The sequence below is a fragment of the Pristiophorus japonicus genome, chromosome 4 (assembly GCF_044704955.1).
Source record: "Pristiophorus japonicus isolate sPriJap1 chromosome 4, sPriJap1.hap1, whole genome shotgun sequence".
NCBI lineage: Eukaryota > Metazoa > Chordata > Chondrichthyes > Pristiophoridae > Pristiophorus > Pristiophorus japonicus.
The window spans coordinates 277,069,820-277,096,672 of NC_091980.1; the positions used below are offsets into that span (position 1 = coordinate 277,069,820).

Consider the following 26,853-nt stretch of genomic DNA (forward strand, 5'->3'; position numbering starts at 1 on the left):
ACACGACCACAGAAACAGTACAACTTCCCCAGGGAGGCGGAGGCAGACATGGAAACAGTCTTGGGTTCGCTGGTTAAACAGGGGGTATTGAGACCCATGTGAGCTCTCGATTGTGGCCGGCTAATAAACCGGACAACTCCTGGAGAGCCACGGTGGACTATCGGGTACTCAACCGTAACATCCCCGTCTGTGCACCCACTGTTGCTGCTGTCGCCGACCTCATTGGAAGTATCCCAGCCTCCGCGACTACCTTCATGGTGCTGGATATATCCAACGGGTTCTGGTCCATACCTTTAAGAAGGGAAGATCAGTACAAGTTTGCTTTTACCTTTAAAGGACAGCATTACGCTTGGAACTGTCTCCCTCAGGGCTTTCACAACAGCCCCAGTATTATTCATCAGTGTATGGCCAACTGTTTAAAGAGCTTCAGCAGACCCCAGCAGCTCATACAGTATGTGGATGACCTGCTCCTGTTCACCGATGAGGGCGAGGAGCATGGCCCACAGCTGGCTGAGCTGCTGGAGCTGCTGAAAGAAGAGGGATTTAAAGTAAACCCCAACAAGGCACAGATCGGCCTGAAGGAAGTAAAATTCCTGGACAGGCTGTGCGCTCTGGGGAAAGAGCCATTGACAAAGCTAGAAGGGAAGCAGTGCAGAAGTTACCCGCCCCCAACACAGTAACAGGAGTAAGATCTTTTCTAGGGCTAACCGGGTACTGCAGAGATTTCATTGAGGATTACGCAGCCACCGCAGCCCCTCTGCTCCGACTCCTACACAAGGGAGTGGAGTGTGAATGGGACAAAGATTGCGAGGCAGCATTTATCCAACTCAAGAAAGACCTGCAGACCGCGCCTGCTCTAGGGGCCATCGATGAGGGTAAAGATTTTTTCCTGGAGGTAGCAGCCAGTGGGGACAGCCTGAGTGCAGTACTGCTCCAAGAGCGGCACGGCCGACTGAGACCAGTGGTCTACTCCTCCAGGATACTCACGGACGTGGAGAAGGGTTACTCCAACTGTGAGCGGCACCTCCTAGCCACTCACTGGGCTGTGAAAAGATCACTGATCTTCACAGGGGGGCCCCCTATCACACTCCTTACCCACCATACGCCCAACCAAATGCTCCTGGACGGGAGAATCAAGAATGGGACAGTGAACAGTGCCCGCATTGCTCGCTGGACCCTGCTACTCTCTCAAATGGACCTAAGGGTAAAGGGTCTCTGCGAACCAAGACTCGCAGCCAACATGGTTTATCCAGGGACAGCCCACCGGTGTTCCGTAGAAGGGATATGGGAAATTAACATAGGCTTTCGGGCTGTGTTACACCCCACAGGCCGAGAGATCTATGTGGACGGTTCAAGCACAGTATCTGCGAGTGAACGACTCACAGGCTGCGGAGTTAGAAACATAGAAACATAGAAAATAGGTGCAGGAGTAGGCCATCTGGCCCTTCTAGCCTGCACCGCCATTCAATGAGTTCATGGCTGAACATGCAACTTCAGTACCCCATTCCTGCTTTCTCGCCATACCCCTTGATCCCCCTAGTAGTAAGGACTTCATCTAACTCCTTTTTGAATATATTTAGTGAATTGGCCTCAACAACTTTCTGTGGTAGAGAATTCCACAGGTTCACCACTCTCTGGGTGAAGAAGTTTCTCCTCATCTCGGTCCTAAATGGCTTACCCCTTATCGTTAGACTGTGTCCCCTGGTTCTGGACTTCCCCAACATTGGGAACATTCTTCCTGCATCTAACCTGTCTAACCCCGTCAGAAGTTTAAACGTTTCTATGAGGTCCCCTCTCATTCTTCTGAACTCCAGTGAATACAAGCCCAGTTGATCCAGTCTTTCTTGATAGGTCAGTCCCGCCATCCCAGGAATCAGTCTGGTGAACCTTCGCTGCACTCCCTCAATAGCAAGAATGTCCTTCCTCAGGTTAGGAGACCAAAACTGTACACAATACTCCAGGTGTGGCCTCACCAAGGCCCTGTACAACTGTAGCAACACCTCCCTGCCCCTGTACTCAAATCCCCTCGCTATGAAGGCCAACATGCCATTCGCTTTCTTAACCGCCTGCTGTACCCCCATGCCAACCTTCAATGACTGATGTACCATGACATCCAGGTCTCGTTGCACCTCCCCTTTTCCTAATCTGTCACCATTCAGATAATAGTCTGTCTCTCTGTTTTTACCACCAAAGTGGATAACCTCACATTTATCCACATTATACTTCATCTGCCATGCATTTGTCCACTCACCTAACCTATCCAAGTCGCTCTGCAGCCTCATAGCATCCTCCTCGCAGCTCACACTGCCTCCAAACTTAGTGTCATCCGCAAATTTGGAGATACTACATTTAATCCCCTCGTCTAAATCATTAATGTACAGTGCAAACAGCTGGGGCCCCAGCACAGAACCTTGCGGTACCCCACTAGTCACTGCCTGCCATTCTGAAAAGTACCCATTTACTCCTACTCTTTGCTTCCTGTCTGACAACCAGTTCTCAATCCATGTCAGCACATTACCCCCAATCCCATGTGCTTTAACTTTGCACATTAATCTCTTGTGTGGGACCTTGTCGAAAACCTTCTGAAAGTCCAAATATACCACATCAACTGGTTCTCCCTTGTCCATTCTACTGGAAACATACTCAAAAAATTCCAGAAGATTTGTCAAGCATGATTTCCCTTTCACAAATCCATGCTGACTTGGACCTATCATGTCACCTCTTTCCAAATGCACTGCTATGACATCCTTAATAATTGATTCCATCATTTTACCCACTACCGATATCAGGCTGACCGGTCTATAATTCCCTATTTTCTCTTTCCCTCCTTTTTTAAAAAGTGGGGTTACATTGGCTACCCTCCACTCCATAGGAACTGATCCAGAGTCAATGGAATGTTGGAAAATGACTGTCAATGCATCCGCTATTTCCAAGGCCACCTCCTTAAGTACTCTGGGATGCAGTCCGTCAGGCCCTGGGGATTTATCGGCCTTCAATCCCATCAATTTCCCCAACACAATTTCCCGAATAATAAGGATTTCCCTCAGTTCCTCCTCCTTACTAGACCCTCTGACCCCTTTTATATCCGGAAGGTTGTTTGTGTCCTCCTTAGTGAATACCGAACCAAAGTACTTGTTCAATTGGTCCGCCATTTCTTTGTTCCCCGTTATGACTTTCCCTGATTCTGACTGCAGGGGACCTACATTTGTCTTTACTAACCTTTTTCTCTTTACATACAGTTTATGACCCCGAGTCAGGCATTGCCCTGGCGATTAAACTCCCCAGTACTTTGAGCACCCAGCACACTGAACTGTCTGCGGTGGTGTATATAGTCACACACCCCGAAGAATTCCCTGCCCCATACACGATTTGCTCGGACAGGATGTTCACATGCAATTCGTGTACGGATTACCTGATTATCTGGTCCCGCCGCGGATACACATCCGCAGACGGGAGACCCCTGGTAATTAAGCCCCTACTGGAAAAGATCATGAAAGCTGTCGGGGAGGAAGGGAATATCTACATACATAAGGTGAAGGCACATTCCACCACCGAACCCTGTAGCGAGGGAAACCAGCAGGCTGACATGTTTGCCAAGCAAGGTGCCCACATGGTCAAGCCAGGACCCATCGCAGCAGTCAGGGGCAGGTTGGGGACGGCAGGGAAGGCAGGGATAGCTTTACCCCCGGTCCTAAAAACGGTTCAGACCCAAGACCCCGTCCTCAAAACTGTCCTGAACACGCTAGCTAAAGGGGAAAGGATAGATGGCCCATACGGCACCGCAGCAATTGCCATTAAAGAAGGCATGATGTTCAGGGGGGGAGCAATGGGTCGTACCTCAACAACACCGGAGAGAATTCCTACAGCTGGCCCATGAGGGTCCAGGAGCAGGACACCCTGGACCTGAGAGCACTTGGCAACGAGTGGAACAGGCAGGGTGATGGCCAGGACTCAGGGAAAATGTCCACAAGTTCTGTGCTAGCTGTCTGGTGTGCACGGCCAACAACCCCGACCCCCAGAAAAGAAAGGTGTCTATGGGACATATCAGGAGGGTAGAGGGACCCTGACAGTCGATGCAAATCGATTATATCAGGCCCCTACCCACTGCCCAGGGAGACTACAAGTACTTCCTAGTATTGGTGGATGTATTCACCAAATGCCGAAGTCACTGCCCTGGGAACAGCCGAGATCCTGGTCAGAGAAGTGTTCTCCCGATCGGGACTACCACAATACGTGGAGTCCGACCAAGGGAGTCACTTCACTGGGCAGGTGACGCAGGAGACCCTTAAGGTACTCAGCATCAAAGGAAAATGGTATGTCACCCACAACCCGCAGTCATCCAGGCCTGTGGAATGTTTAAACCGCACCATCAAAGAGAGGCTATGCAAGGAGACAGGGGACTCACCCAAAGGGTGGGTAGAGGTCCTACCCCTGTCCTCATGGGGATCCAGGCCAGCCAGTCAAAAAGCACGGGGTACTCCCCATACGAGCTCATGACCGGCAGAGCCATGCGAACCCACACCCATGTGTTAGCCCCGATACTCACGGAAGGTCAGCTTAGGAAAGTGAACCGGGACAGCTTTGTCAGGAATCTGTTTGAACACCTTAAACAGATTCACTGGCAGGCTGCTAACAACATGGGAAAACAGCATCGGAGCAACCGCCTGCTGCTAGAACCCCGCAAGCACCACGAGTGGGAGATGGGGACCAGGTTATGGTGAGGAACTATGCTAGAGTAGGGGTCTTTGAGGCACTGTACATGGGACCGTATCACATTGTCGACAAGACAAGCCCCATGGTCTATGCCATAAAATTGCCCCGCAGAACAAAGTGGTTCCACATAAATCAGTGCAAACTTTTCAACCCAGGCGCAGCAGCTAAATGTAAGGGACAGCCCAAAACTGTAAACCGTACTAAAGACAGGGACCCCCAGCCAGCAGCCCCCGACTGTGGAAATCCCACAGGGGACATGGCAGACACACAGACTGCACCTAGAAGGGCAGTGGACTGTTACTGAAGGAGCTGTCCCCACAATCATTTGGGACTCGGACGCACCCCCAGCAGCTGGAGCCTTAAGAAGGACTCCCCGCACACCACGGCCAAAGACACCGTGGTCACCAGTGCTCCAGTTTGAATGGTTGAGCCCCGGGAGAGGGACCAGCCGCAAAAGGGTACCTAAGGTCAGAGACCAGCCCGTGAGCAGGGACACCCAGCCGGTAGCCTCGGGCACCGAGGGACCCCCAGAAGAGATAGCGGTGGACCAGCCACCAAGTGAGTGTCCCCAGCCAGTAGCCCTTGACCAGGCACAACCCCCAGGGGAAGAAACGAATCAGGCAGCCACCCCCAAAGGAGCGGTGTGCTGCAGCACCAGAGGGGACGTTCCCCTGATAGTGTGGGACTCAAACCCATCTCCGGTCAGGACACTCCGGGTCCGGCGGTGCAAGCCGACTTACTACGGGCCTCGCTGGACACCCAGCGGAAGAAGAAGAAAGAAAGAAGGCGGGAATTAACCTGGCCACCCGGAGACAGGTGACAGATGTACATATATAGTACGATATGGATTTAAGAATGTTTCGTGAATAATTCAGAGTAGGGTAAGATTATCTGTGTTAATGATAAGAATATATGTATTAGTTACTGGGGTAAGGAAAAGAATCTACCTGTGTAGCTCTTAAAAGAGGCACAGGCCGGGTAATACCCGGGAATAAGAAGAATCTACCGGTATAACTATTAAGGGAAGTACCATGAGATAAGAAGCAAAACGGCTGTGAGAGAAAAGTTAGAAGCAGACATCAGTCCATAAGGAACTGAATAAGACAGACAGTCAATTAAAGACAATACTATGTCTGAAAGGAAGAGAGTCCAATTTGGAACTCGGTCACCTTTGTCAAGCCAGAGAGCTTTCTCAGGGCTAGACAATCTGTTTTATGTGCCCCTACAGGAAAGAGGACAACATGAGAAGGATCCTGCTCCTGCTCGCCCTGATAAGGATGAGCAGCAGAGAGGAGGAGACGTGGAAGAATCCCTCATTTACGGGTGTTCAGGAGAAAGAGCACCGATCATAACTGCCAGGGGTGGCACCCCAGCCGTGGGAGAACTCGCCGTTTACACCCACGAGGGAAGATGGCCAGGGTGGCTGGGATCTAATTCTATCCGCTACTCCAGCCAGGAAGGTTTTACCTATGGGGAGGCCTCGGTTCCATGCCCCCAGATACGGATCATCGCTGCCCAAGTCAGTGTTACAGAGGGAAAACATGTATGTTTGACTTGCAAAGGAAACATTCCCCTGGGAAGATGGTGGTGGCTCAGGGAACTCAGCAAGGACGCATGGGACCAGGAATCGGACTGGGAAAGACTCGGTAATGATACGTACCGCACCATCACGGGGACACGGGGAGGAGTAAATTTGTGTTGGGACAAATGGTGGGAATCCGAACAAGGAATTTATGTTTGCATGTGGGCATCAGAGAGTATTTGTCCCGCAGGCATATCGATCGCCTTCGCCAGGCAATGGCAAGATGAAGGGGAAGGGATGTGGTGGGATTCTAGCCTACATGGGTGTGCGGTCCCACACTCCCCACTCCCAATTAATGCCACCGAACTAAGAGCACACATTAAGAAACCCCTGCCCACAACCCCACCAATGCGCACAGGGAACGGATTAGTATTGGTACCGACCGAAAAGGTGTTATACTAGGGGGTACATTATGCAGTAGCTTCAGTAATTTTAAACCTTACCGAGCTATACCTACCTGCATGGTGCCCGAAGGAAACAGAGCTGCTATACCAGGCTCTACTTAGAAACATGTTCAAGAAATTTTATGAGTTAGACTTTGGAAATGTAGACAAAGCAGACCTATACACCCTAAATGTTAGGGACACCATGGGCTCGGGGAGACCTAGAAGGGGAATCATAAACGACATTTTCACTGCCTACAATACAGCATCCTCTGTAATAAATAGTCGAGATGACATAGCACTGCAAACACAGATAAACTGTTTAAAGAACCAATTGAGAAAAATCTGAAATAAGAGAATACAGTAGTAGATTCAGAACTACACGAGGACCAGGCTATGACTGTCCATTTAAAAGAAATAGTGGCTGAGCTGGAAAAACATGCACAGACAATGAATGCATTCATACGGGAGGATAGAAATGCTTCTGACCAGGCTGCACAGAATGAGGTGTGCGTGTTATATGGGACATGGTTGTTGGGCGAGGGCTGCAACTACCTGGAAGATTTAAAACAAGGTTTAGTCCCCTCTTGGATCAGTAACAAACACCTCGCAGCCCTCCACCCGTACAGCAATTCACTAAGCCCGTGCCAGCTCCGCCTAGCTTCTGAAGCTTACTCTGTCCCAGTAGACTGTGGGAAATCTAACCACACCATTATAGGAATCGTACTAAGGATGCCGGTCATGGGTGGGACAGCCCGACCCGCACCGGTATACCGGGTGGAGAACATTGGAGTTATTCAGAGAGGTGCACACATTCGTTTCACAGCGGTCCAACCCTATGTCATAAAGTGGGAGCACGCTGTAACGGATACTGATCTCTCCGGGTGCCAGAGCCGGGGTGCACACGTAATACTGTGTCCCCAGTACTTGAGTGCCCATTCAAAGTCACAGTGTGGGTTTAAAGCTGCTGGCGCACAGCCTATTAACTGCACCATGGATGTAATGACACAAGACCATGTCCCTCCACAGGTAACATACATAGGGGCTGGGACATATTGTGTCACCACCAGTGCACCCCACTACCACCATGGACACTTCTGGTGTCCGGTAAGTGACAGCAGTTTTTGCTTCAAACCTGAGGCATTAGTTCAAGTGGCCCAGGAACGAATTGTCCCCATTCCTGAACCCTCCACCGTCCACCTCACTGTGAGAGAAAACATCACAAACCTGCAGGATTATGTTGTACATCTTGGCTATGCAATTCCCCCTCTACCCGAACATCTTACCGATCTGCTAAAAGCTGTAATTATCTCACAAAAACACTTCTACACTCGAGAGCAGAAAAGAATTGAAATAGGGAAAAAGATTCTCCAGATCACCGCTTTGGTGGGGCCTTTTCAGAAATATAGAAGTCCCAGTTTGGATCCGAATCGCTTCCCACACTTTAGTTATCTGTCAACTCTCGATTATTCTTTACTTATGGTGTTTCACTTGCCGAGTGAAATGCAGAGGCCGACAAGTCAGGCACCAAAGGGTGCTGTACGCTCCTTGGCCGAACTTGGGAATCGCGTAAGGAGGGATGACACCATACTACCATGTTTAATTTGTATTTGAATTTACCTGCTGTAAAACCGTAAAATATCGAGTGTTGTAAGAATGTTACTTAAAAACTGTGTTTAACTATGGACCTTTATGTTACTTGAAAATGTGTTTGACTATGTAGCTTTGTTTTTACTTTATTTAAGGTTGTGTTTGACTGTATACCGCTATTTTACTGTGAAACCCGAGTAAAAGAGGGACATCATACCCACAGTATGCCGTAACCGAATTGTAATGATTGTATTCACCTGTAAATTACATTGCATTTCAACGGAGGATGCACATTAATGTTTAGCTAGTGTAAATACAGGGAAGGTTGACTCTCGGGATCAGGAATTTTGCTTACCTTGTTTGACACTCAAGAGTGTGGAGTGTTAACAGGGGGGACTGAAGGAGGTGCTGAATTCACAAGAGCCCCCCAAGTGTTTGGGCTCATTGGAAAGGAAATTTAATTTGGGAGTATCTACCAGAAAATTTGAAATACTAAAGTGATTATGGAAGAAACTATGAACTTTAATCGAATTTTGGACTTTTAAAAGACAAATTCAAGTCTGTGGGCGGACCTAAAGAACTAAGGAAGCCCACTTGATTATTGGAATTGTCTGGGTGTTGAGACTAAGTTAACTTGTCTGGAGGAATGGACATTCGAAAACCCTTCTCCACAAGAGACATTTACATTACAACAATAACTCAGAGATGGCCAGCCATCAAACCAAACTGAGAAAAGCCATCTTCCACATGAATAAGAACAAAGGGCCCACTACAGCCTGTATGCGAAAAATCAAGCACAAAAGAACATTGCGATTAGCAAGCTAATATTTCCATCAGGAAGTAGATTTAGAAATGCAACCCACCCAAGACATATTAGCTTTTAACGAGCCCACCAAAATATTACCAAGAAAAATCAAACCCGCCAAATTTAAACAAAGTATCCTGGACTGATTTGGCGCGAAGATTAGAACAGCTCAAACTGTATAACTGGCCCGTGTTTTTAACAGAGGTTAGGTTGCTAGGTAGCTACAAGGTTGCTACTTCCTCAGGAGACACTGGATGCTATACGATACCAGGTGCTAAACTGCGAGTATGCCATCAAGACAAGGAGAGAAACCAACCCAACAGTTGTAAACTAACTTCTCCAGCCTCGAAGTCCTGAAGTCCTGAAGGAAGGAAGAACATCACCATCGCAGCAGCAACCGACCACAGCCAACGTGGACCCAACGAAAAACCACCGTGATCGACCAAACTCGAAACAAAACACCAACAGGAAGAAACCGAAGAATCAAAAAGTTTCCACTTTACAATCTAAGGCCTGACTACCAACAGGTGAAAACATTACCTAAAGAGACTTTGAACCTATTTCTAACGAAGAAAACCGGGTACTTACCCCATAGATCCAAAACGCGCCTTACCGCATCAGCGGACTCAACCCAACTGCAGATTGCGCAGCAAGAAGTCTTCTCCGCATTCGGAGTACAGCAAGCAGAATCTACAGAATCCAATGAACCCCGAAATCGCGAACTACTGCTAACTGACCAGAAAGGATTGGTAAGCATAGTCCCTGCCTGCCCTGGAGTCTAACCTAGCTAGAATTAGGTATTGGAAGGTGGGAGGTGTAATTTTACTGTAACCCCCTTTGAATGTGTAATGTATTGTTCTTTATTAGAGCAATTATAAGTTTGACATTGTATTTTCTTGTCTTTAAATAAAATCAAAGTTCTTTTGCAGCAAGCCAGTTGTCCTTTGCACTTTGTCACAACCCCAAATAAACCCAGGGTCTAGAACCCAAAGGAGTGGGAGGACGCATCGCCGCAGCCGCCATTTTATTTTAATTGTCGGCCAACTCTGAAGTTGGCCTGACAATGGCGGCCACGGATTCAGCCGCGCCACCAACAGGCAGCCTGGCACCCCCTCTTGGGTGCCGGGCCACTGGCCCGGTTAAAGCCCTCTCTGGTGGCACAGAGGACGCCACTAAAGTGGCTGTAGAGCTCGCAGCGGCCCTCCCCTTTAACTGAAGGGGTGGGACGTTGCTATGTGTCAGCGCGACATGACACATCCGTGTTGTGCTGATGTCATCAGCGTTTCTGTCCCATAGATTCGGGCAAAGAATCACCACAATTCAAATAATCCGTCCCATTCGGGATGGAGGGCAATTTCGGCCCCAAAACTGTACACGTGTGGAAAAAAGTGTCGACAATCACGTTTAATAATTGTTAGTATATTTTTAAAAGTGGAAAACTTACAAATTGGTTCTCTTTTTTGGGCTGATTTCTTTCTTTTTTTTATATAGTTTTCCAACATCTATATACCAAAAAATAATCCATTGTTCTACGCAGACAGAATTAAGAAAAATCTCTTTCCTAATTAGATGATAGTCCCTGGGAGCCAAGCAATATTGTTATCGCAAGGTAGATGTTTGGAACAAGTGTGCTGTAACAGCACACATTGAGAAGATTCAAGAGCCCAAGTTTCAGTGGTTTTATAATGGAGAGCCGTAATGTTCTATTGCCATTTTTATCTGATGCAGGCTGAGGCTGTATGCGGCAACCTGCCACGTTGTTACTTATTTATCATCTTTATTCTGCATGGCTACAGAATAATTAAACATAATATCAACCATAATTTGTGAGTCTTTGCAATTATGAACTAACACTTAAAAAAAAATCCTAACATTGAAGCCTGTTCTTCTGTCCAAAAAGATAACAGTGTAAGGATTACCTTGTGATATGTTCTTCGGAAAGTGTTGAGTCGACATGTTTTCACATAAATATGTTATACATGGTACTTCTGACAAAATGTGAAAGTGTGTAATATGTCTTTGATGGATAGTTGTAGATCAATTGCAAGAAGCGAAAAATAAATATTAGATGGTTAGTCAATCTCTACCTGAGAAACAAACATATCTGATTGCTTCTGTACAACAAATGATCAAATCGTCTCTCTAATGGAGCAAGGCTTAGTGGCGGCATTACACTTCTTACTCAGGTGGTGCAGGGTTCCAACCTGCTCCAGACAGTCTCGGTGAGTGGAGACCAGAGTTCTGGCTCTGAATTCTGGGGTGTCATCCAGTGAAATACTCGCATCGGTAGGTGTGGGTGTATGGGTGTGGGTGTGAGTGTGAGTGTGAGTATAGGTGTGGGTGGGGGTGTGAGTATGGGTGTGGGTGGGGGTGTGGGTATGGTTGTGGGTGTGAGTATGGGTGTGGGTGGGGGTGTGATTATGAGTGTGGGTATGGGTGTGGGTGAAGGTGTGAGTATGGGTGTGGGTATGTGTGTGGGTGTGAGTATGGGTGTGGGTGCCCCCCCCTCGGTGTCCCCCCGGTTCCCCATTCCCACCACCATTGTACAGATTGTGGGAGCCCATACAAATCTCCTGCCGTATAAGACTAACCACCTATCGACTGGTATAAAAAGATGATTCTGGCCATGGAGGGAACATTCACATCACGGCCTGTCAGACTCATTTCACTATTTCACATCGTTCCCCAGGGGAAAAGTGTGAAGTTATGAAAATAACAACAGCTTATTTTAATTGACAATGGCATAACTTAAAACCCACCTCCTGCCAACAGCTTTCTGTCGTTCATTTATATTTTATTACATTGCTTGTCCTGATTCTAACTCTACACTGCCCATACAGATCACAAGCTACCAGTTTGATTTTAATTTTATCAAATTAATTATAAATTGATAAGCAAACAAATGGAAAAGAGATGCAATAGTTAAAACTATTGCTGTATAATATCTTACTACTTACATTTCTCTTCTTGCTTGCGGTGAAAACAACGGTATTGTTTTACTGCTATGTGCCTTGCAACATAGTTCTGATGGATATTTAGTGATGGAGAAAAGCCAATTGAGTAAACAAGTCACAAACCACTTTTTGCTTGTTAACTATTAACAATAAATACATATTACCCAATCTGTAGACATAATCTGGTCCATTAAGCTTAAACAAAAACACTAGCTCTGAAATATTTCCAGCTTTATTTTTCTCTAGCTCTAAAAGCATGATGAAGATGTTGCAGATGTGGGGCAATTTGAAGAGGTGCTCGGCACAACTCTTCCCCTACTCCCTCTTCACCTCGGAAGCCAGGAAGCAACTGTCCCTTCGGCCATCTGGGTCCCACGCTCTAGAATTCCCTTACTAAACCCCTTTAGCCTCTCCACCTCCCTGTCCTCCTTTACCGCCCACCTCAAAACTCACCTCTTTGACTATGCTTTTGATCAGCCTCTGAATATCTCATTCATTGTCTGATTACACCTCAGTGAGGCACATTGGATGTTTTTCTACGTTACAATTATGCTGTATAAATTGAAGTTGTTATTGTTGCTGTATAGGTAGAAAACTGCAAATTCTGTCAATCTGAAATCAAAACTAAAAATGCTGCAAATACACAGCAGTTCATTAATGTCTGCCATCAACTGTCAGCCCGATTCTGTTGGTCGTATTCACGTCTGAAGCAGAAGGCTGTTGGCTTGAGCTCCACCCCAGGATTCCAGCTCATGACCAGACACTCAGGAGCAACACTGAGACAGTGCTGTATTATTGGAGATGCCGTCCTTCAGATATGGTGTTACACTGAGGCCTCATCTGGTGAATATTAAAGATATCATAATACTGTTTGAAAAATAATAGTGTTTCCCCGAGTGTCCTCACCTTCATTCTCCATCAACCAATACCACCAAAAATAGATGAACTGGAATCTGACCCAATCTGTACAGCAGACAGGAAATGTGGCAAATACAGAATTGATCTGTCAGCATTTGGAAGATGTTCTGACAAAGGTTTTTGCTTAGAATGTTAACTTGTTTTTACTCTTTCTCAGATTTGCATGCACACTAGGCTAACCTGCCTCATAAGAACATAAGAACATAAGAAATAGGAGCAGGAGTAGGCCATATGGCCCCTCGAGCCTGCTCCTCCATTCAATACGATCATGGCTGATCCGATCATGGACTCGGGTCCACTTCCCTGCCCGCTCCCCATAACCCCTTATTCCCTTAGTGGTTAAGAAACTGTCTATCTCTGTCTCTTGGCGGCTCTGCCAAAGAGCTTACTGAATTTCAGCCGAGGCTGTGATGCCGCTTACCGTCGAAGGTAGGCCTTTGCTGCCCGTTTGCCGCCTCCCGCGCCCGGTAACGGGTGTCGTCCACAGCCAAATTTCGACCCCAAGGCATTTATGAAACACTGGTGCATCCTGAACTGGAGTATTGTGTCCAATTCTGGGCACCATACTTTGGGAAGGATGTGAAGGCCTTAGAGAGGGTGCAGAAAAGAATGATACCAGGGAGGAGGGACTTCAGTTACATGGATAGACTGGAGAAGCTGGGGCTGTTCTCGTTAGAGCAGAGAAGGTTGAGAGGAGATTTCATAGAGGTGTTCAAAATCTTGAAGTGTCTGGACCCAGTAGATAGAGAGAAACTGTTCTCATTGGCGGAAGGGTTGAGAACAAGAGGACACAAGTTTAAGGTGATTGACAGAAAAACCAAAGGCGACATGAGGAAAAACTTTTTAATTAAATGAGTAGTTATGATCTGGAATGCACTGAGGCAGACTCAATCGTGGCTTTCAAAAGGGACTTGGATAAGTAACTGAAGGAAAAAAATTGCAGGGCTACAGGGAGAGTGTGGAGGATGGGACTAACTGAAGTGCTCTAACAGAGAGCCAGCAGGGCTCGATGGGTTGAATGGCCTCCTTCTGTGCTTTAGCCATTCTATGATTCTATATCATAGCTATTTAAGAAGGGCAGGAATGGCAGCTCAACATTCCTGGTTACAGGATTTTCAGACGAGATAGAGAGGGGGATAAAAAGAGAGGGGGGCATTCACAATGTTGGGAGTGTACTATAAACCCCTAAACAGTCAGAGGGAGGTAGAAGAGCAAATATGTAAGCAAATTTCTGAGAAGTGCAAAATAAAATAGGGCATTGATAGTAGGGGATTTCAACTACCCTAATATTAACTGGGATTGTATCAGTGTAAAAGGAAGAGAGGACGCAGAATTCTTAAAATACATTCTAAAGCCCAACAAGAGAACGGGCGGTTCTGGGCTTAGTTTTAGGGAATGAGACTGGGCAGGTGGAAGGGGTATCAGTGGGAGAGCATCTTGGTAGAAGTGATCATAATTCAGTTAGAATTAGCATAGTATGGAAAAGGACAAAGACAGATCAGGTGTAAAAGTTCTCGATTGGAAAAAGGCCAATTTTACTAAGCTGAGATGAGATTTAGCAAAAGTGGAAATGCCACTGGAAAAGCTATCAGGATCACAGCAGTCCTGAGCCCAGACCTATCACTCCGCCATTGCTGCCAAGCATGGAATCGCCCCAGCCAATCCCGACTGAATGCACCGAGGAGGGTGCTTCCCAGTCTGCACTTGGTTCCTTCTAGGACCTGAGCTGATTGAGGGTATCCTAGAAGGACATCTGTAGACTCTACACTTGAAACACAGCAGCCTTCCCAGAGCGATGATGCAGCCACAGGGGAGACACTACACGTAGTTCAAGAATAGATTTTATTATATATGAAGAAAAAGTCAGAGTGAATACTGTGAGTTCAAAGTAAAGTGCGACCTTAGTCTTTTATTGCAGGTCTCCAGAGTGCCTCTCCAACCTGTGAGGCCTCCTTAAATACCTGTGCTCCCAAGGGATTATGGGATCCCTTGGGACTCCAGTGGATGAGCCCTCTGGTGGCTGTATAGAGTATATACAAGTTTACATATATAACAACACTCCCCCCACAAAGCCAACAGTGGAACTATTTACAAGGTGAGTTGATCTGGGGCCCTTCTTGTTCTGGTTGATCGTTTCGGGGCAAATGCTGGTGTAGGTGAATCGTCTGTTGGGCCCTCGCTGGGCTGCTGTGCAGCTGGCCTTGCTGGGCTGCCTGGTGTGGTGAGTCCTGCTGGGTTGCTGTGGATGATGGGTTCTGCTTCGTGGCCAACCGCGGTGTTGGTTGCCACTGGTGTGTAAGTTGGGGGGGTCAAAGAAGGTACGGTCCAAAGTGGGTTGCTCTGGATAGCCCATGAATCTGAGTTTGATTTGGTCCAAGTGTTTCCGGTGAATGAGCCCATTTGAAAGTTTGATCCGAAACATCCTGTTCCCCTCCTTGGTCACAACAGTGCCGGGAAGCCACTTGGGACATTGTCCAAAATTCAATACAAATACAGGATCGTTGATTTCAATTTCGCGTGACACATTTGCGCTATCATGGTATGTATTTTGTTGAAGCCGCCTGCTCTCTACCTGTTCATGTAGATCAGGATAAACTAATGAGAGCCTTGTCTTAAGTACCCTTTTCATGAGCAGTTCAGCAGGTGGGATACCAGTGAGCGAGTGGGGTCTCGTGCGGTTGCTAAGCAAGACTCGGGATAGGCGAGCCTGCAGTGAGCCTTCCGTTACCCTCTTCAAGCCCTGCTTGATGGTTTGCACTGCTCTCTCTGCCTGACCATTGGATGCTGGTTTAAATAAGGCAGATGTGACATGTTTGATTCCGTTGCGGGTCATGAATTCTTTGAACTCAGCACTGGTAAAACATGGCCTGTTATCGCTCACCAGGACATCGGGTAGCCCGTGCATGGCAAACATGGCCCGCAGGCTTTCAGTGGTGGCAGCGGACCTGCTTGCCGACATTATCTCATATTCAATCCATTTGGAGTACGCATCTACAACCACAAGGAACGTTTTATCCAAGAACGGGCCTGCATAGTCGACATGGACCCTGGACCACGGTTTGGAGGGCCAAGACCATAAACTTAGCGGCGCCTCCCTGGCGAGATAATGTGAGATAATGTCGGCAAGCACGTCCGCTGCCACCACTGAAAGCCTGAGGGCTATGTTTGCCATGCACGGGCTACCTGATGTGTATCTGTAAAGCATGCACTCCCATGTTCCGCCACCAGGGAGCGCACCCCCTGAAGTCCCAAGGGATCCTAGCATCCCTTGGGAGCACTATATATAAGCCGGCCCCTAAAGCCTGTTCCTCACTCTGGAGTGTCTTAATAAAGACTGAGGTCACTGTTACTCTAACCTCCCTGTGTGCAGTCTCATCTGTGTTAGGAACACAATAGCTGGCGACGAGTATACGAATCCAACGCAAAGATGCAGCAAACTGTGGGCATCCTGGAGAAGTTCTCGGAGGGTGAGAACTGGGAAGCCTATGTTGAATGGCTAGACCAGTACTTTGCAGCCAACGAGCTGGACGGAGAAGGAAGCGCTGCAAAAAGGAGAGCGGTCCTCCTCACGGTCTGTGGAGACCTACAGCCTCATGAAGAATCTACTGGCTCCGGTGAAACCCACAGATAAGTCATATGAGGAGCTGTGTACACTGGTTCGGGAGCATCCTAACCCGAGGGAGAGCGTGCTGATGGTGAGGTATCGGTTCGACACGTGCCAGCGATCTGAAGGTCAGGAAGTGGCGAGCTACGTCGCCGAGCTAAGGCAACTTGCAGGACAATGTAAGTTTGATGGCTCCCTGGAGCAAATGCTCAGAGACTTTTTTGTACTGTGCATTGGCCACGAGACCATCCTACGAAAACTTTTGACTGTAGAGACACCGACCCTCAGTAAGGCCATTGCGATAGCACAGGCATTTATGTCCACCAGTGATAACACCAAACAAATCTCTCAGCACACAAGTGCTAGCAATGTTTATAAATTAACTGGAACTGTGTTTGCGAGCAGAAATGTATGGGGCAGAAACCATGAGTCTGCAACTGCCAGCAGGCCTCAGGTGATCCAGATAACTCAGAGTCTGCAACAAAGGATGAATGCAAGGCAATTCACACCTTATTGGTGTTGTGGAAGCTTCCATTCAGTCTATCCATGCCACTGCAAAGGGTATGTTTGCAACAGCTGTGGAACAATGGGGCACCTCCAACAAACTTGCAGACGAGCTGCAAGCTCTGCAAAACCTGCTAACCACCATGTGACAGAGGAAGATCGGTCCATGGTGGATCAAAGCAATTTCGAGCCTCAGAGAGAAGAGGCAGATGCTGAAGTACACGGGCTGCACACATTTTCGATGAAATGTCCACCTATAATGCTAAATGTAAAATTGAATGGCTTACCCGTAGCCATGGAACTGGACACTGGCGCTAGCCAATCCATCATGAGTAAAAAGATGTTTGAGAGACTGTGGTGCAACAAGGCACTCAGACCAGCCCTGAGCCCTATCTACACGAAACTGAAAATATACACCAAAGAGCTCATCACTGTACTGGGCAGCGCCATGGTCAAGGTCACCGACGAGGGTACGGTGCATGAACTGCCACTCTGGATTGTCCCGGGCGATGGCCCCACACTGCTTGGAAGGAGCTGGCTGGCAAAATCCACTGGAACTGGGATGACATCCGAGCACTATCACATGTTGATGAGGCCTCATGTACCCAGATTCTTAACAAATTTCCTTCACTTTTTGAGCCAGGCATTGGAAACTTTTCCGGGGCAAAGGTACGGATCCACTTGGTCCCAGAGGCACGACCCTTTCACCACAAGGCGCGAGCGGTACCTCACATGATGAGGGAGAGAGTGGAAATCGAGCTGGACAGGCTGCAACACGAGGGCATCATCCCCCAGTAGAATTCAGCGAGTGGGCCAGCCCGATTGGTCCAGTCCTCAAAAGTGATGGCACGGTCAGGATTTGCGGCGATTGTAAAGTAACTATTAATCGTTTCTCGCTACAAGACCAATACCCGCTACCTAAGGCAGATGACCTATTTGCGATGCTGGCAGGAGGCAAGACATTCACCAAGCTCGACCTGACTTCGGCCTACATGACGCAGGAGCTGTAAGAGTCTTCGAAGGGCCTCACCTGCACCAACACACACAAGGGACTGTTCATCTACAACAGATGTCAGTTGAGCAACGCGCCCAGAGAGGCACCACTAAGTTTGTGGTCCTGGTCCTCCAGACCATGGTCAAGGATCCATGTCGACTATGCGGGCCCGTTTCTTGGTAAAATGTTCCTGGTGGTGGTGGATGCTTTTTCAAAATGGATCGAATGTGAAATAATGTCGGGAAGCACTGCCACCGCCACCATTGAAAACCTGAGGGCCATGTTTGCCATCCACGGCCTGCCTGACATACTGGTCAGTGACAATGGGCCATGTTTCACCAGTGCTGAATTTAAAGAATTCATTACCCGCAATGGGATCAAACATGTCACCTCAGCCCCGTTTAAACCAGCCTCCAATGGGCAGGCAGAGCGGGCAGTACAAACAATCAAACAGAGCCTCAAATGAGTCACAGAAGGCTCACTCCAAACCCGCCTGTCCCGAATACTGCTCAGCTATCGCACGAGGCCCCACTTGCTCACACGAGTGCCCCCGGCTGAGCTACTCATGAAAAAGACACTTAAAACCAGACTCTCGCTGGTTCACCCCAACCTGCATGATCAAGTAGAGAGCAGACAACAGCAACAAAATGTAAATGATGGTCGTGCCACTGTGTCACGGGAAATTGATCTGAATGACCCTGTGTATGTGCTAAACTATGGACATGGTCCCAAGTGGATCGCGGGCACGGTGATGGCTGAAGAAGGGAGTAGGGTGTTTGTAGTCAAACTAGATAATGGACAAATTTGCAGAAAGCACCTGGACCAAACGAGGCTGCGGTTCACAGACTGCCCTGAACAACTCACAGCAGACACCACTTTTTTCGAGCTCACAACACACACCCAAAGGATCAACGACAGCACCCCGGACCAGGAAATCGAACCCATCACGCCCAACAGCCCAGCAAGGCCAGGCTCACCCAGCAGCCCTGCAGGGCCAACAACACGCCAGCCCAGCGAGGGCACAGCCAACACACCAGAACAGACATTTGTACCGAGGCGGTCCACTTGGGAAAGAAAAGCTCCCGACTGCCTCACCTTGTAAATAGTTTTCACTTTGACTTTGGGGGGGGGGGTGAGTGATGTTGTGTATCTGTAAAGCATGCACTCCCATGTTCTGCCACCAGGGAGCGCATCCCCTGAAGTCCCAAGGGACCCCAGCATCCCTTGGGAGCACTGTATATAAGCCGGCCCCGAAGGCCTGTTCCTCACTCTGGAGTGTCTTAATAAAGACTGAGGTCACTGTTACTCTAACCTCCCTGTGTGCAGTCTCATCTGTGTTAGGAATACAATACATTGCTTAACTGCTAGCACGTGTTACATCTGTGAACGCAGGACTCTATGTCTGCATCGATACCGGGCCACCACACGTGGGATCTGGCTATCGCTTTCATCATTATGATGCCTGGGTGAGTGCTGTGGAGGTCACTGATGAAGGTGTCTCTGCCCTTCTTGGTAACCACTACCCGATTTCCCCACAGAAGGCAGTCTGCCGGTATAGACATTTCATCTTTGCGCCGCTGGAACGGCTTTATCTCTTCCTGCATTTCCACTGGGACACTGGACCAGCTCCCGTGAAGCACACAGTTTTTGACTAGGGACAATAAGAGGTCCTGGCTCATCCAGGTTTTAATCTACCGGGCTGTGACGGGTGATTGCTCACTCTCAAATGCTCCTATAACCATGACTAAATCTGCAGGCTGCGCCATTTCCACCCCTGTGATGGGCAATGGCAGCCAACTGAGAGCATTGGCGCAGTTTTCTTTGCCTGACCTGTGGCGGATGGCGTAGTTGTATGCGGATAACGTGAGCGCCCATCTCTGGATGTGGGCCAATATTTTAGTATTTATCCCTTTACTCTTGGAAAACAGGGATATGAGTGGCTTATAGTCAGTTTCCAATTCGAATTTTAATCCAAACAGATATTGATGCATTTTGTTTACCCTATAGACACACGCTAATGTTTCTTTTTCAATCATGTTGGAGGCTCTTTCAGCCTTAGACAGACTCCTGGATGCATAAGCAACCGGTTGCAATTTCCCCAAATCATTAGCTTGTTGCAATACACAATCAACACCATATGACGATGCATCACATGCTAGTACCAAACGCTTACATGGATCATACAACACAAGCAATTTGTTTGAGCATAACAATTTTATAGCTTTTACAAAGACATTTTCTTGGCTTTTGCCCCATACCCATTCATCTCCTTTGCACAGTAAGGCATGTAGAGGTTCTAACAGTGTGTTGAGACCTGCTAAGAAGTTACCAAAGTAGTTCAGGAGTCCTAGAAACGACCGCAGCTCCATCACGTTCTGTGGCCTCGGTGCGTTCTCGATTGGCTCAGTCTTTGAATTGTTGGGCCAGATGCCATCCGCCGCGATCCTCCTCCCCAGGAACTCCACTTCAGGCACCAGGAAAATGCACTTCAAGCCTTTTAACTTGAGCCCCACGCGGTTGAGTCGGCTAAGAACCTCCTCCAGGTTCAGCAGATGCTCGCCGGTGTCCCGGCCTATAACCAAGATGTCGTCCTGGAAGACCACGGTGCGTGGAACCGACTTCAGGAAGCGTTCCATGTTTCTCTGGAATATCACTGCCATTGATCGACTTCCAAACGGGCATCTGTTATAAGTGAAGAGACCTTTGTGTGTGTTGATGCAGGTGCGGCCCTTCGATGATTCCTCCAGTTCCTGCGACATGTAGGCTGAAGTCAAATCCAGCTTTGTGAACGTCTTTCCTTCCGCCAGCATTGCAAAGAGGTCCTTGGCCTTTGGCAGTGGGTATTGGTCCTGCTGGGAGAAACGATTGATAGTTACTTTGTAATCGCCACAGATTCTGACGGTGTCATCTCCCTTGAGGACTGGGACAATCGGACTGGCCCACTCGTTGAATTCGATCGGTGAAATGATGCCCTCTCTTTGCAGCCAGTCTAGCTCGATCTCTACCCTTTCTCTCATCATGTATGGTACTGCTCTTGCCTTGTGATGAATGGGTTGCGCCCCCAGAATTAGCTGGATCTGCACTTTTGCTTCTTGAATTTTCCAATGCCTGGTTCAAAAAGCGAAGAAAATTTGTTTAAGACCTGGGTACATGAAGTGTCGTCAGCGGGCGATAGCGCTTGGACATTGTCCCAATTCCAGCATATTATTCCCAGCTATCCCCTGCCGAGCAGCATGGGACCATCGCCCGGCGGCACCCAGAGTGGTAGCTTGTGCGCCGCTCCATCGTAGGAGACCTTTACTGTAGCACTGCAGGAATCAGTTCTTAGTTTCGTGCGCATTGGAGTTAAAACTGGCCTTGAGGCCTTGCTGCACTATAATTTTTCGAAAGACTTTTTGCTCATGATGGACTGGCTCGCACCCGTGTCCAGCTCCATTGACACCAGGAGTCCAGTTAGTTCAACATTCAGCATTATCGGGGGACACTTTGTGGTAAATGTGTGCACCCTATGTACCTCTGCCTCCTCGGTCTGAGGCTCTGGTTCTTCGTGATCCACTGTGGATCTGTCCTCCTCTGCAACATGGTGGTTTGCAGGATTAACAGGATTTACAGCTCGCCTGTTGGAGGTGGAGGTGTCCCATTGTTCCACAGCCCTTGCAAACGTATCCTTTGAAGTGGCATGAATGGCAACGATGATCACCCCTGCAGCGTCAACAAGGTGTTAATGGCCTTGCATTCATCACCCTTGATGGTAGTCTCTGAGACATCTGCGGACGTGTAGCTGCAGGCATATGGGGCCTGCCCTGTATGTTGCGATTTGAAAACAACATCACCTTGTTCACAGTACTTGTAGCAGCACTTGTGTGCTGAGAGATTTGCTTAGTATTGTCAACTGGTGGCAATGAATGCCTGGGCTATCGCTATGACCTTAATCAAGGTTGGGGTCTCTACAGTCAAAAGTTTGCGAAGTATGGTTTTGCCAAGTAAGAAAAAGTCTCTGATCATGTGCTCCAAATGTCCTTCAAATTCGCAATGTCCTGCAAGGTGTCTTAGCTCGGCGACATAACTCGCCACTTCCTGGCCTTCAGACCTTTTTTAGGTGTAGAACCGGTACCTCGCCATCAGAACTTTCCTTCGGGTTCAAATGCTCCCGAACCAGTGTGCACAAATCATCGTACGATTTCTCCGTGGGTTTCGCTGGAGTAAGCAGATTTTTCATGAGGCCATACGATGGTGCCCAGCAGACGGTGAGGCGAATCGGCCTTCGTTTGGCAGCGTTCTCTTCTCCATCCAGCTCGTTGGCTATGAAGTATTGGTCGAGTCGCTCCACATAGGTTTCCAAATCATCTCCCTCCGAGAATTTACCAGGATGCCCACTGTTCTCTGCATCTTTGGGTTCGCTATCTGTATCTCGTCGCCATTTGTTATGTATGAAGAAATAGTCAGACTGAATACTGTGAGCTCAAAGTAAAGTGTGACCTTAGTCTTTTATTGCAGATCTCCAGCGTGTCTCTCCAACCTGTGAAGCTTCCTTAAATACCTGTGTTCCCAAGGGATTATGGGATCCCTTGGGATTCCAGTGGATGAGCCCTCTTGTGGCTGTACAGAGTATATACAAGTTTACATATATAACAGGTTTGCATAAGAGGAGTTATAAGGAAATGCACAAGGGTGATAAATGATAATGTGTATGTTTTTTTGCACCATTAATTCTTGTGTAATAAATCTTTATTTTGTGTTTCAATGTCTGTGTAGGTCTCTCATTTCACTGTGGCCAACGATGTGTGAAAGGGCTCACTGGGTTGGCCATGGAGATGCAAAGCTGAAGGGTGAAGTGCGCATGAACTCATCGGAAATGAGCAGCAATGAGATGGTTTCGGACGTCCCTTGCAGCGTTTGAATGGCGACACTGCCTCCTGCATGGCCACCGACCCGCATCCTGCTCCTCCTCCAGTGCCTCGTCCTCCTCCTGCACGTCCTCCTCCTGGTCCTCCTCCTCAGGAGGTACTGCTGCCTCGTCCTCTAATGACTGGCCCCTCATGATTGCCAGGTTGTGAAGTATGCAGCAGATGACCACGAATAGGGAGACCTGCTCAGGCGAGTACTGCAGCACTTCTCCTGAACGATCCAGTCATCGGAACCTCTGCTTAAGGAGTCTGATGCACTGCTCAATTAAGCACTTGGTGGTTGAATGAGCATCATTGTAGGCTTGCCACGCAGTAGTCCTGGGGTTGCGAAGAGGAGTCAGTAGCCAAGTGCGCAGTGGGTAGCCCTTGTCTCCAAGGAGCCAGCCGCAATCTTGATTTGGGCCAGCAAACACGCCGGGCATACTTGTGTGGAGCAGGATGAAAACATCATGGCTGCTGCCAGGATTCCGGGCATCAACTGCCATGATTTTGCGGTGGTGGTCGTACTCCAGCTGCACGTTGAGGGAGTGGAATCCCTTGTGGTTTTTGAAGCTCTCGGGATTGTGCTGGTGCCCTCAATGTGATGTAGATGCAGTCGATGGCGCCCTGAACCCTGGGGAAACCCGAAATCATCACAAATCCGGTCAGCCGCTCCAACTGTTTCTCCCTGCTCATTGAGAAGCACATGTAGTCCCTCCTTCTCTTATACAGAGCACCTGTCACCTGATGGATGGAGCTATGTGCGTCGAACTGCAAAATGTTTGATATGTCTGCTGTAGCAGCTTGGAAAGATCCAGTGGCATAGAAATTGAATGCTATGGTCACCTTTGATGCAACGATCAGAGCTGTCCTCAAACTTGTTTAAGGCTGGAGGTCTGGCTGCAGGAAATTGCACAGCTCCGTCATGATGACCTTCCGGAATCGAAGTCTCCGGAGACACGGGTCATCTGTCAGGTCATTGTACGAAAACTGCTGTCTGTAGACACTTGGATGATAGGGCATTCTCTCCCCACGTCTATGGCAGCTGCCTCATTGCCTTCTCCCTCATGCTCTTGCTGCTCCTCACCCTCTGCAGCCTGCAGCTGGCAAGCATCTGCCTCCTGTGCATCCTGCCTTCTCTTGATTTCGCCCACTATCTGGTGCGGGGGTTCAGCGTACCTGGCCCTCCTCCTGATGGCAGGTCCTTCCTGGACCAGCTCCCTGGGTTGAGGTCTGTCACCATCGTTATGGCCTTCTACATGTTCGGCAGCCACGTAAACATAAACATAAGAAATAGGAGCAGGACTATGCCATTTGGCCCATCGAGCCTGCTCCGCCATTTAATAATATCATGGCTGATCTGATCATGGACTCAGCTCCACTATCCTGCCCACTCCCCATAATCCTTTACTCCCTTATCGCTCAAAAATCTGTCTATCTCCACCTTAAATATATTCAATAACCAAGCCTCCATGACTCTCTGGGGCAGATAATTCCATAGCTTTACAATCCTGAGAGAAGTAATTCCTCCTCATCTCAGTTTTAAATAGGCGGCCCCTTATTCTAAGACTATGTCCCCTAGTTTTAGTTTCCCCTATGAGTGGAAATATCCTTTCTGCATCCACCTTGTCGAGCCCTCTCACTTTCTTATATGTTTCGATAAGATCACCTCTCATTCTTCTGAACTCCAAAGTGTATAGGTCCAACCTACTCAACCTATTTTCATAAGTCAACCCCTTCATCTCTGGAATCAACTTAGTGAAGGTTCTCTGAACAGCCTCCAATGCAAGTATATCCTTCCTTAAATACATGTGCTGTGTCCCTTGCCCGCTGCCTCTTCAGCTATTGGAGCCTGCGCCGCCTTCTCCTGAGTGCCTCCCTTCGCGCACAATGAGCAGGAGGCGTTCCACTGCAAGCACTGACCCTATTTACTTGGCCTCCGCAAGCAGAACCAACACAATGATGGCTCTCTGTTGTCCACATTGAAGACCTGAGTCCACTAGCACTCAATCCCGCTCTGAACAAGGCTGTGTAGTTGATAATGAAGAGGAAAGTCATAGACTGCAGGAGGGTATCAATCTACTGGTGGGGTGGGCAGAGCAGTGGCAAATGGAATTTAATTCGGAAAAGTGTGAGGGAATGCACTTGGGGAGGGCTAATAAGGAAAGGGTATACACATTAAATAGTAGGCCACTTAGAAATGTAGATGAACAAAGGGAACTTGGAATGCTTGTCATGAAAGTAGCAGGCCAGGAGGATAAGATGGTTAAGAAGTCATACGGAATGCTTGCATTTACTGACTGAGATGTAGAATACAAGAGCAGGGAGGTTATGCTTAAATTGTATAATACTCTGTTTAGACCACAGCTGGAATACTGCGTGCAGTTCTGGTCACCCGTATTATAGGAAGGACGTACTTGCACTGGAGAGGGTACAGAGGAGATTTACTAGCTGCCTGGAATGGAGAATCTTAGCTATGAGGACAGATTAGATAGGCTGGGTTTGTTCTCCCTGGAATAGAGGAGGCTGAGAGGAGACCTCATTGAGGTGTATAAAATTTTGAGGGGCCTGGATATAGTGGAGAGCAAGAGACGATTTCCCTTGGTAGAGAGGTCAATTACAAGGGGGCATAGTTTTAAAGTGGTTGGTGGAAGGTTTAGAGGTGATTTGAGGGGAAGCTTCTTCACGCAGAGGGTTGTGGGTGTCTGGAACTCACTGCCTGGAATGGTGGTAGAGGCAGAAACCCTCACCACATTTAAAAGGTGCTTGGATGGGCACTTGAGGTGCCGTAACCTGCAGGGTTATGGACCTAGAGCTGTTAAGAACATAAGAACATAAGAACATAAGAATTAGGAACAGGAGTGGGCCATCTAGACCCTTGAGCCTGCTCCGCCACTCAACAAGATCATGGCTGATCTGGCCGTGGACTCAGCTCCACTCACCCGCCCGCTCCCCGTAACCCTTAATTCCCTTATTGGTTAAAGATCTATCTATCTGTGATTTGAATACATTCAATGAGCTAGCCTCAACTGCTTCCTTGGGCAGAGAATTCCAAAGATTCACAACCCTCTGGGAGAAGAAATTCCTTCTCAACTCGGTTTTAAATTGGCTCCCCCGTATTTTGAGGCTGTGCCCCCTAGTTCTAGTCTCCCCGACCAGTGGGAACAACCTCTCTGCCTCTGTCTTGTCTATCCCTTTCATTATTTTAAATGTTTCTAGAAGATCACTCCTCATCCTTCTGAACTCCAACGAGTAAAGACCCAGTCTACTCAATCTATCATCATAAGGGTCAGTTTAGTGAATCGTCTCTGTATCCCCTCCAAAGCTAGTATATCCCTCCTTAAGTAAGGTGACCAAAACTGCACGCAGTACTCCAGGTGCAGCCTCACCAATACCCTGTACAGTTGCAGCAGGACCTCCCTGCTTTTGTACTCCATCCCTCTCGCAATGAAGGCCAACATTCCATTCGTCTTCCTGATTACCTGCTGCACCTACAAACTAACTTTTTGGGATTCATGCACAAGGACCCCCACGTCCCTCTGCACTGCAGCATGTTGTAATTTCTCCCCATTCAAATAATATTCCCTTTTACTGTTTTTTTTTTCCAAGGTGGATGACCTCACATTTTCCGACATTGTATTCCATCTGCCAAACCTTAGCCCATTCGCTTAACCTATCTAAATCTCTTTGCAGCCTCTCTGTGTCCTCTACACAACCCGCTTTCCCACTAATCTTTGTGTCATCTGCAAATTTTGTTACACTACACTCCGTCTCCTCTTCCAGATCATCTATGTATATTGTAAACAGTTGTGGTCCCAGCACCGATCCCTGTGGCACACCACTAACCACCGATTTCCAACCCGAAAAGGACCCATTTATCCCGACTCTCTGCTTTCTGTTAGCCAGCCAATTCTCTATCC

General features: G+C 48.1%; 1 protein-coding gene across 1 annotated transcript in view; it reads right to left on the reverse strand.

Moving 5' to 3' along the window:
* LOC139262785 (protein Z-dependent protease inhibitor-like) overlaps window positions 1–20,707 on the reverse strand; it is a 75,713-nt gene extending 55,006 nt beyond the window's left edge. Inside the window, exon 1 of the mRNA XM_070877936.1 lies at window positions 20,306–20,707. Coding sequence (XP_070734037.1) covers window positions 20,306–20,707 — 402 coding nt within the window. The remainder of the gene's footprint in view (window positions 1–20,305) is intronic.
* Window positions 20,708–26,853: the final 6,146 nt, after the last annotated feature.